The sequence below is a fragment of the Chiloscyllium plagiosum genome, unplaced genomic scaffold (assembly GCF_037043375.1).
Source record: "Chiloscyllium plagiosum isolate Xiang-an unplaced genomic scaffold, Cpla_swu_hap1 HiC_scaffold_23, whole genome shotgun sequence".
Lineage (NCBI taxonomy): Eukaryota > Metazoa > Chordata > Chondrichthyes > Orectolobiformes > Hemiscylliidae > Chiloscyllium > Chiloscyllium plagiosum.
The window spans coordinates 17,590,127-17,602,012 of record NW_028270161.1 but is presented as its reverse complement, the minus strand read 5'-3'; the positions used below and the strand labels follow the sequence as shown (position 1 = coordinate 17,602,012).

Sequence of the window (11,886 nt, the reverse complement as noted above, 5' to 3'; positions counted from 1 at the left end):
TTGCTCAATAATCAACCAATGCCACACAATAATAAAACTAATTCAATGGCTATCTTCTTTTGTCCAATTCACAAAATCTTTTCTGAACAGTTGTACCACTGATTCCTCAAACACCTTGCTTGTGGAATAGAATTTATTCAAATGAATAAAAATATGGAAGGTCATATATTTGGACTAATATGTGTTTTCCAAGGAGAGCTAACAGTGGTCTTGTTGATTTATACTAGGGAACAGGTTTGTAAATTCTGATATGTAGTTTTGTGTTTCTAATAGGATATGAAGCAGTCATTGTTAGTGAATTCTTCACAAGTATTTATCAAAACAAAATACATATGAAAAGTTCTGCCAACAATCTTGCACCAAAGCACAAAATCATGCTATACTTAACTCTAAATCAAACATAGGGCTTAAGGCAGTATTACAATTTACATCAAGTAAAGTTAATGCTTTTAAATGAATAAACTAAGATGCTGAATCTTAAAATATATGGATTGTTGGTAGTATGTAGGATTTACCTCAAGTTACTCTGGTCTTCTATGATAATGCTCAATGGCAGAGAGAGAAAGTATTGATGGAGGGAAAGTAAAGATGGTATTCTATCCTAAATTTTATCCCAGTAGTGATCTTTCAGAGTTATTGTTGTGGATTTCTAAAAAAAAAATGAATCCTTGCAACTAAATAAAGCACAGATAACTCAGAGTGGACTTCTGCAGAATTGGAAAAAAGCTACATAACTTTGCAAGTGGCAGTTGAGACCTGAATGCAGAAGTGACCCCTCTATTTCCAATGGATCCAATTTTTAATGGTTGATTTTGAGTCCCAAAGTCTGCAGATTTCCCATGTAGAAAATGAGATGTTATTCTTCCAGCTTACGCTGAGCTTCGCTGGGACACTGCAGCAAGCCGAAGACTGAGAAATTCTTCACACAAAATTTATTGCAATATGATTATAGAAATAATGTTCAGAAAGCATGAATGAGAAAAGCATTTCGATGTAAATAATCATTACATCCATCTGTAAACTATGTTCAATAATGGTCAATTAATATTGTACCTCCTTTCGAATATACATTTTGGAGACTAAAATGTTCAGAGTATTCTTTTTACCAGGTTCTCACTTTTATTGATAGTTTTGTGTAGGGCTAGGGTACAGTTTTGCAGGCACAATCAAATCTCTTTTATGTTGCTTAAGTGAACATTTTTCAGCTGAAGACTGCAAACGGGACTCATGTCACATATCCAACAGTAACACCATATCAGCTGATTCATTCTGCAACGTATTGTTCCATACAAATCATATTACAATGATAATTGCATTACATCTCACTGCATATTATAGATTAATGACATATCCCAAATCTATCAAGAACCAAAACAGAAAAAGCAGACCTTGCAGTGGAGTTTTTTGTTCAAAAATAAATTAAGAGAAAATTGATTTTTCTCATGGAATCACATGAAAATAGTACTGTGATCAAAGAATCACATAACACATAAGAAGGCCATTTAGCCACTGAAGTAGTACGAGCTCCTTGAGAGACCTTTCCAATTTGTTCCACTTCAGTACTCTTCTCCAAAAGGTCTTTGTGAATAAAACAAAACAAAGTTTGCACATTTCTGAAGATCAATCTAGAAATCACAATGCAAGATTAACTGATGTCAACTGCTTATGATGCAACTGACCAACCTTTTTGTTGCCTGATAATTTCCATAATTTCTGTGTATAACTGGCACTAAATGTGTTATTGAGTCAGTGTATGGTCCACAAGGAGGCAAATAGCACTAATCCTAGTTTGACTTACTTACAGCCAGCCTGTTCTACTTAAAGGGTGATGTGTACTGAATGGAACAATAGAAGTGTCTGAGCAGGGAAAAAGAAAATTATTCAGAGTACAACAAGAAATAGACCATGATTTCAATTTTTCTGATGCTGCACTGGATATCTTGTTGGAGAAAGTGGAGAGGAGGTGAGCTGTGATCCATCCACAGGGCATCATGTAGGCAAACTTTGGCAAGGCAATATGATGAGGTAACTATGGCAGTCAATGGCAAAAGTCAATCCTCAAAGATTCTGATGCAGTGATGCACAAAAATTTGATGCCCTGACACGTGATCAAGTCATGAATGTATATTCGAATGTATATTCAAATACTATATCCCACCCACTGCATCATCTCCCTCATAAGTAACTCAGTGCACCACACTCCATCACTCACCCACCAGCAATCTCTAACAATCCTGACTTATGCCTAGCATTCTTAGATTTGCCTCATTCTCATACACTTAGAATTGATGCAAATTTGACATCCACAACTCAGAGATCGCATGCACTGCCAGTTGTACAACCATGACAGCCAATTCATCCAGACAGATTGTTTCACACTGATCTGTACACTTCTTGCAAGACAAATTGACATATAATCAGAGACAACAGGGGCTAGCTGGCAGGGAACAGACATGGTCGCTTGTCTTTTCACTAATGGGTTTGATAAGGTTGCCATCATGAGCATGGCCAGTGACTGGGCTGAAACCACATTCAATGAGCATGCGAGTGACTGGGCTGAAAATGGTGATATTGTTGTATTTAATCCGCTCACAATCCCCATCTCCAACTTTTTCGGATGCAAATTAAAATGCAGAACACAAAAGGTAATCATCAAATAATATTGGATTAAGCAGATTATGTAATTAAACATATGGCACAAAATGTGGCATGGGAAGAGTGCGTTTTGTTTCTCAGGTCATTGCTGCTTAAGGAAGAGGGAGCTGTTCCACTAGAATGGCTTCCCCATAATGAGGACTGGGCCAGTACTTTGGCCAATTGTACAGCTTGAGGGTGGGTTTCAGGTGCTGAGAGACATGGAGATCAAAAGAGAAAGGAGTGAGGTAACATAACAATATAGCAATGTGGGTAAAGATAAGCAGAGTAAATAAACTTGCTACTATAGCAGATTTACATATATAATAAAATTTGTTGCAACCAACAAATATAATTCTTTTTCTGTAAAGGAGGAGAATAAAAACCCCTCTATTCCCTTCTGTGGCTGTACTCAAATGAAGCTCAGTGCACCTCAAGTCTGAAGCGTTATGTTACTACACAAATGAGCAATGTCCCTTAAAATGCCATGATGTGAATATACGTTGGTATGATATTGTTGTGAAAACCAGTTTACAATCTTTCATTTGTTAAAAGAAAGCTTTTGGAATTCTTATCATTTAATCATTTTTATATCTTAACATTATTTGTTTAATGTTTGCCTATATTTTGTCAACTTTTATTTTGCTTCTTTATCAAAACAAAATATAGGAAGAAAATGAAAATAGCTACATATCATCATCAATAGCAAATTAAAAATGTAAGGTTTTCTTCAACTTTAAGTAAATATTAAAATTAATTAATTTTTGAACAACTAAGCAGGAAACATGTCACACATGTAGATCATCGGTGCACTAGTAGTTAAAATCACACAGTAACTTCTTTGAATCTCCTATAAATTGACGTGTCTACAATTAGAACATTCCCAGCTGTTGGCCTTTGTATAGTAGGAGCTGTCAGTCTTCATGAAAAAGATTCTTCCCAGCTCATTCAAATTGTCATTCCATGTCTTAATACAGGGGCACACTCACTGAGTATCAATTCTTTCTTGGGTCATAGTACAATAAGAAGGTGGTCATCATTTATCTTCCTGGTGTCACTCCTGTGAAAAAAAAATTAAAGACAGTCATCTTTTCATGCCTTTTAGAAAAGTCTGAAATAATGCCCACCATATGGGTGGCAAGGTGGCTCAGTGGTCAGCAGTGCTGTCTCACAGCACCAGGGTCCCAGGTTCGATCCAGTCTTGGGCAACTGTCTTTGTGGAGTTTGCACATTCTCCCTGTGTCTGCATGGGTTTCCTCCAGGTGCTCTGGTTTCCTCCCACAGTCCAAAGATGTGCAGGCCAGGTGAATTGGCCATGCTAAATTGCCCATAGTGTTAGGTGCATTAGTCAGACTGAAATGGGTCTGGGTGGGTTACAAGTCAGTGTGGACTTGTTGGGCTGAAGGGCCTGTTTCCACTTTGTAGACAATCTAATCTATTCTAATATTGCTGAAGGAGAAATCCTTCCACTTCCATAATCAGCTTTCTCGCAAGAGCAATTAAATGGAATCTTATGGAACAATGGAGAATAATTGGAGTTTAGGTACAGATCAGCTTAAAACCCCCCATCTAATGTGTGAATACCAAGATTATGATGGTACAAAATAAAGTATCAGTATGCATTTGGAGCCCAAGATCCAGGAAAATGTCTCATGAGAAAGCTTTTTAAGAGGAGGGAAACAAAAAGGCTATCTAATCCATCAAGCATATTCCTTCCACAGATCAGGAATCAAGTTAACTTATTTAATTTCATGAAATTGATTTCATAAGGATCTTCCTTGAATGATGCTAAATTCAAAAATTTTTTTTGTTTGTTTTTTTAGTTTGTGGAATGTGAGCACTGCTGGCTGGCCAGCGTTTATTGCCATTCCAACTCTGCTGGTTAATTTACTTAGTGGGACATTCAAGGATTTGTCTTGGTGTGACAAGTTCAGAAACCAGAAGGGCAGTTTTAAATTCCAAGGTGGAGACTGTTGTATAGTGTAATGTAATTGGATTGGTAATGCAGAACCTCACTCTCAGTTTAAACAATGGTGGGACAAGAGACAGGTGGCAAAAGTACTCTCAGGTGATTTGTCAGTTGGGAAAAAGCTTTTAAGGAGGCCGTATTACTCTCATTTAACCCATTTCCCATGTAATTACCAACCCAACAGCATTTTGAATTCCTAAATACCCCCACCCCCCAAACCACCTGCAAAACTTGCAAGATGTTCAGGAAATCAATACTTTTGGGCTTTCAGTCCATTACTCTGAACAAGGGGGTCATATAACAGGATCAATATTGCTGACTACATGATATTCAGTCATTTCTATTTGTACTTATTCAATTTGATTCACATACAGCCTCTCATGCATTCACATTTTTAGGATAGGATAGAGAAGTTGTATTTTTTTATCAAATAAGAATTAAATTGATGTGGACTCCAATTATGGAAGTAAGGAAGGTAACTGCAGTTTAGGTACAGGTGATGAACATCTGTGAGCTTCCATACCTCACCTTACAGTAGCAGAGGCATAGTGGATAGAAACACTGTTCTTCCACATCTACTGCCTATAAGAGAACCAAATACAGACTGACGAGAATAAGCCCTTTACTTGTTTGAAGATTTACGGAAAATGCCAGTGTTAAATTGCAACCCAATTTTGAGCAAATAAAGTACAAAGCTCTGCTAATTATCCATGTCAGTTCAGCAGGCTGGATATATGAGAAATATGAAATTTTTGCTTGTTTAGATTTTCTGATCACTGGAGCAAATAGGATAACCTTACAGTCCAAATGGTATTGTTGGCTCAGGAGTGAATGATGCCGAGAATAGCAAAATGCAATTTTAAAAAAGTAAACTGAAATCATCAGTTTGATGTATCAAAAAAACACAAATACCTTCTTTCTTTCCACACATCTATCTATACATTCTTGCTTTGAAGAGAAACGATTGCTGTTCCCTCCACATCCACTGTACACAAATGGTCTGCATTCATTGCTTTCAGGAGAATAATACCACAGTAGCTCATAGTGTGAACAGGAACCTTCATCCATTGGCTGGCTACAGGGAACTGTGCAGATATAGAAACAGAAAAACAAATAATCAATCTGTCCTCAACTCAGGCACCGTGAAGAAGACCAGACTCAAAAGGTTAACTCTGTTTCACTCTCCATAGATGCTGCCAAATCTGCTGAAATTCTCCAGGATTCTCTTTGTTATTTTCTGACTTTCATCATCCACAATATTTTGCTTTTAATTCAACAGTGAAACACTTTTTAAAAATGAAAATGCCATGAAACAACCTTGTATAATTATCATGCCAGTGAACTTATACTGATTGTTTATATAACTCACTGCTGTCCAGTCTACCCTTTTATAGAGTCATAGACTCATAGAAATGTAGAGCATGGAAACAGACCCTTTGGTCCAACCCATCCATGCCGACCAGATATCCCAACCCAATCTAGTCCCACCTGCCAGCACCCGGTCCATATCCATCCATTCAAACCCCTTTCTTTGAATTAAATATGTAATTTGTTCATTGAAACACTGAGGGTTAGTTAGCTCGTTTAGCTGAATGGCTGGTTTACAATGCAATGTAATATCAATAATACAGGTTCAATTCCATAGTGATATTAAGGTTAACCTCAACACCAGCCATCTCCCTCTCGAATGAGGGAATGGGACTTTAACTTTAATTGAAAAATTAGTATTTTTCAGGCATAGGTAATATAATTAAATCAGAAATAGGATATGTAGAATGTCTTTATGATTTCTCTACAGAAAGCCAACAAATTTTCTCCCATGGTTTTTTTGTAACATTTCAATGTGTGCTTCTTTCTTCAAAGGAGTACCTCTATGTTGTGTTAATCAACTTTAATCTATAAAAGAAAGGCTTTGTTTATTTGACCTAAAGTATTTCATATACAATAAAATAATAATAGTATTTCTGCTATGTATGGATATGGAGCTATCATTCTGTGCCGAGCAAGATTCCACAAACCATAAAGAGATGAATGACTGTTAATTTGTTTTATATTGTTTCATTTGATGCATGGTAGGTTCCACATATAAAATAATTAAAACTTGTCCAATATTTGGTTGCCCTCACCCTATCCAGCACTGAATGCAATTTTCCTATATCACTGTACTTACAGTCTTGATAAAATGCTTTTCCTGAACTGTTTCAGCAGTCACCTTCACAGCTGTAACAGTAATGGTCATGAAGTGATGAATATCACTTTAAGTGACACTTGAAATTGACCTTAATGCTATGATTACTCCCAAATAATTGGTTGCTGTATGAAGGGAGCAGTAATTGTAGCACCAGGCACCAAGATGGCCTAAAGTCTCTTTAATGACCCCTAGCAGGCATTTTAATTGGCTGTTTATTCATTTAACATGCCTTTGAATGACTGTACCTTGCATTGGTGTCAACCGCTTTATTGATATGGTGCCTTTCACTAAACATGGGCAAAGCCAATGTTTCATTTCAGAACACTGTTAGTGCTTAGATGTATTGCTGAAATCATTTGCCAAAAACCAGAATTTTACAGTGTTGGGAATTGCTTGGAGCTTTAAAAATGGCAGAACAGCACCTGGATCTAGAAATGCCACGTCGCATTTTCTATTTTTGCTGGTAGGGGAAATGGATAGGCCTGAAGCATAAAGACACAAATTATGAAATGGCTGGGCCAGTTGAACTGAATCCATAGGCCTAGCAGATTTGAACTTTGTTCAAGAAGCTACCTCAACTTGCAATGTGTGTCCCATGATTTTGTGGTGGAGATACAAATATCTGTGAAAGTTGGAGAAGATATGCAAAATTGTCAAGTTACTTAAATCTCCTGCCCCTTAAAATTTGAAAAGAAATATGCTTGCCTGTCTGTAAATTGAAAAAAAAAGGTCCAGAGTTTCAATAGATGTTTATGGACATAATCCTAAGTGCTATAATTACTGCCTGATTGCTTCTACTGTCTGTCATTATCTGTGGGTGGAAGGAGGAAGTTGTAAATTCAGTTTGATTGATAATTCAAGATTTAAATATGTCCAAAGGGCTTTTGTGAATGAGTTTTTTTATATATAGTGAAGTTTCTAATTTTGAGTTTTATTTTACCTTAGCATGGTTCCTGAGCTCTGTCTATGATGCACACTATATATAATAGCATGGAGAGTACAAGGGCAATGGATGGTGTAGCAGGGAGAAGCACCACAATGGCAGTGGACTATAAGAAGCCATAGAAAATCACTGGGGTGTAATAAGTTGCCATGAAGATGCAGGTTAACAGCCCCACACAGGGAGCTTATATTCTATGATATCCACCTGACTGACATTGTTCCAATTTCTACATCTTTCCCACACTGCATGCTGATTCTTTTTCTTGTAGCTTCTCCTGGGTCGTTTTAGTACCAGATCTGGTTCGTCCAACATGCCTCGGACGATGTGTACCAGACCGTAGCCTGCGTCTTTGGCCAGAGCATTTCGACCAAAACCCATCGTCTTCAGGCGGTATTGGTGTCAGGCTGCAACATCTGCTGTGTCCATTTCATCCTCACAGGTTTCTTCAACGCTCAGTGGAGGGGTGAACCCACTGATTCTGATAGCCTTGTTGGATGTTCTGAGGGGCCGGCTATGTTTTGCTGCTGCCCCATTTGTGAGATTGCAACTTTTATGTGATACATGTGCTTGTTTTGGACCGCTTCTCCAACCCGAACTACATAGGACCTGACCTCACACTAACCATGGCTTTTATCCATGCATGAGCTGAAAATGTGTTGCTGGAAAAGCGCAGCAGGTCAGGCAGCATCCAGGGAACAGGAGAATCGACGTTTCGGGCATAAGCCCTTCTTCAGGAATCCTTCCTGAAGAAGGGCTTATGCCCGAAACGTCGATTCTCCTGTTCCCTGGATGCTGCCTGACCTGCTGCGCTTTTCCAGCAACACATTTTCAGCTCTGATCTCCAGCATCTGCAGACCTCACTTTCTCCTCAAAGATTTTATCCATGCATGGCCATTCCCGTGGTTTTGACACCAAACTTCATCACCTGAAGTAAACTGTCTTTCTCGCTGAGAGGTGGCCTGTGTCTGACATTATATCAACCCCGAATAATAAAGGTCACTCAGAATAAGAGCCCGCTGCTGAATTTGACCTGAAGCCATTGGTGGCATGGCCCTGTCCTCTTTTAGTAGCCATAGCAAGCTTTGTGGTCTGTACTATTACAAAATTATGTCCATTAAGGGTTTGGTGGAACTTCCTCACATCAAAGAGACACATCCAGGTGTATCTTCATTTGCCATCAACCAGTATCTGGGAACCATATGCTATAAGGTTCCTTCTCCACTGGACCACTGGTAAGCCAACACTATCCTGAGGTAATACAGGGAGGTATTACATGTCAGCACTACATCTTGCTTGGGATTGTAGTGAGTCAACACCGTGGATGATTATAGCTGCTTCATCACTTTCCTAAGGGCTACATCTTGGCTACAAGGCCACTTCCAAGGCTGACCTTTTTCCAATAGCAAATGTAAGGGTGCCAAGATGGAAGCCAAATTACTTATGAATTTTCCATAATAACCCAAGAAAAGACCTAAGCTTCTTACTGATGTGGCAGCCAAGTCACCTCACTTTATCCTCCAATGGGTGTAACCCAATCTTTGAGGAGAAAGTGAGGTCTGCAGATGCTGGAGATCAGAGCTGAAAATGTGTTGCTGAGTATCGAACTCAGCACCGCCTTCCTAACCTGCAATCTTCTTCCTGACCTCTCCACCCTCACCCCAGTCTGACCTATCACCCTCACCTTGACCTCTTTCCACCTATCGCATTTCCGACGCCCCTCCCCCAAGTCCCTCCTCCCTACCTTTTATCTTAGTCTGCTGGACACACTTTCCTCATTCCTGAAGAAGGGCTTATGCCCGAAATGTCGATTCTCCTGTTCCCTGGATGCTGCCTGACCTGCTGCGCTTTCCCAGCAACACATTTTCAGCTGTAACCCAATCTTGTCTACTCTGTAGCCAAATTAGGTCACTTGGGGTGCCTGGAACACATTTTTCTCTCCTATGGCATTCCCCACCTCGGAGAAATGTTGAAGCACTATGTCCAAGTTTTCTAAATGCTCTTTATAAGATCTTTCCGGTTATTAGCACATCATCTAGATAAAAGGAGACCTTGGAAAGACCTTGTAAAATGTTCTCCAATGTCTGCTGGAAAATGGCACAGGCTGATGATACCCTTAAAGGCAGTCTCATATATTGGTACAAACGTTTATGGGTAGTAATTGCGGTATACCTCTGGGAATCCTCATGTAATTGCACTTGCATGTACGCAAGACTCATGATCAGCTTTGTGAAGGACAGCACACCCGAAGGACAGCACACCCGCCAGAGGGATTGGGTATTTATCCAGCTGTGAAAAGTAGTTCACATTTGTTTGAAATTCCCGCAAAGGTGAATCGACCAGTCTGAACTTCACAATTGGTATGACTGATGCTGCCCCTTTTGCAAATTGTACCAGTTTGATGATTCCATCGCTTTCCAGCCCAATGGTTTCTGTCACTACTTTTGCGGGTAAGACAAATGGCACTGGGTGGGCTTTGCAGAATTGTGGAATTGCTTCTTGGTCAATATGTAAGATGGCCTTGGACCCTTTGATAGTTTCTAGACCTCCCTGAAGAACACCTGGGTATTTAACTAGGACTTCACTGAGACAGCCATTATCTAATCAAAAAATGTTGAGTCAATCAAGTTGAATCTGTCTCAACCAATTTTACTCCATCAGGCTTGGGCACGAGCCTTTTACTACAATCATCAGCAACTACAATGGCTTGCTGACCTGGATCCTGACAAAAAACTTAACAGTTTGGCTGAGGCTTGACTTTGTTTTGGGGTTTTGCTGTGGGCTGACCTAGGATCCCTCTGTTCAGGATATGTCCTGAGTGAGGCCATGCAATTGCCTTCACTCAAGATGTGCTTCCCAAACTCAGGCAGCCTGGTAAGTGTGTTCACATTCATTGGCATTCTCTGTAACTCATAAGCTCCACTTGCTGCATCTTCTAATGACAAAGCCAGTTGTGGTACCTTTTGAAGTCCAACTGTGCTTCCGCTGGAGGGTGCTTTTGCATGGTCGCATCATTAATACCACATACCAAACAGTCTCTCAACATCTCACTTATGGTTAAACCAAACCACATGCCTCTGCCAGTCTTCTTAATCTCATCAAAAAATCAGATACGGATTCCCCTGGTTCTCAAACCGTTGATAAAACAATAGCATCTCAGAATTAGAGAAGGCTTCAGGTCATAATATTCCTTAACTAAATCCATCAACTCTTGAAAGCTTTTAGTATCTGGTTGCCTCCGGAAAAGTTAGGCTCCTAATAATCCAAAAGCAGTCAGGAGAATTACTTGTTGCTTTTTATTTGCCCCAGTATCATTTGCCTGGAAAACTAATGCATTCTTTCCACATATCAGGCCAGTTTTCGACAGCAGGATCAAATGAGTCAAGCTTTCCAAATCGTGGCATGATGCCAGAAATGCTTACCCCAATTCAAAATGACTGCTGCAAGTGAATCGCTTCTGGGGTGTGTTTTTCACTTATCGCCACCTTATTAACTCCATATAGACCGGTATCCCATCACCAAGTCACCCTTTATTTACATGTGCATAGCACATGGCACTGACCCAGCTAGCATAGAGCCAGCTCTAGAGCAGAACCCCTGACACTCCTGTTTATAACTGTCAGACAGCACTCCTTGTTTGGACCAGGCTAACAACCCTAATTAGGGAGCTTATATTCTATTGACATTGTTCCAATCACTACAATATGGAGAATATAAAAGGCAATTTGTGTGAATGGGGTTATGGTTGGCTTGGAACATCTGAGGAGCCAGAGGGAGTGGATATGGGTGCTTGAGTTGGCATGGGTTGACACTGATGGGACATGGGTAGTAGTGAGTGCCAGCTAGTGCAGCATTAACTAAGAAATGACTAAAATGTCCCCAGAGAATTAAAGCAGTTAACAAGTTTGTCTAGGCACATGGCAGCCCTTGTGTCTCATTCTAATTTGCATTCATGGGTAGAAGGCCTGACTCTACGTTGCACACATTCTTCTGCAACTCCCCACTCTACAGAGTTCCTCCTCCCTTCATCCCATCTCAGCCTGGAATGAAAATTGTGGTGCTTGCAACACAATTTCCTGAGTGTGTGACTTGACTGGGAAATTCTCCAACTTGACCTCCCTGCTCAAAAATCTGGTCTAATGACCTCAGCCC

The 11,886-nt window shown here is 39.7% G+C and overlaps 1 protein-coding gene across 1 annotated transcript in view; it reads right to left on the bottom strand.

Moving 5' to 3' along the window:
- Window positions 1-1,085: 1,085 nt before the first annotated feature.
- Window positions 1,086-11,886, bottom strand: part of col7a1l (collagen type VII alpha 1-like) — a 432,947-nt gene continuing 422,146 nt past the window's right edge. The window contains exons 97-98 of the mRNA XM_087999395.1: window positions 5,516-5,688; window positions 1,086-3,694 (exon numbers count right to left, since the gene is read on the bottom strand). Of these exons, the coding sequence (XP_087855521.1) occupies window positions 3,689-3,694; window positions 5,516-5,688 (179 nt within the window). The 3' untranslated portion in view covers window positions 1,086-3,688. The remainder of the gene's footprint in view (window positions 3,695-5,515; window positions 5,689-11,886) is intronic.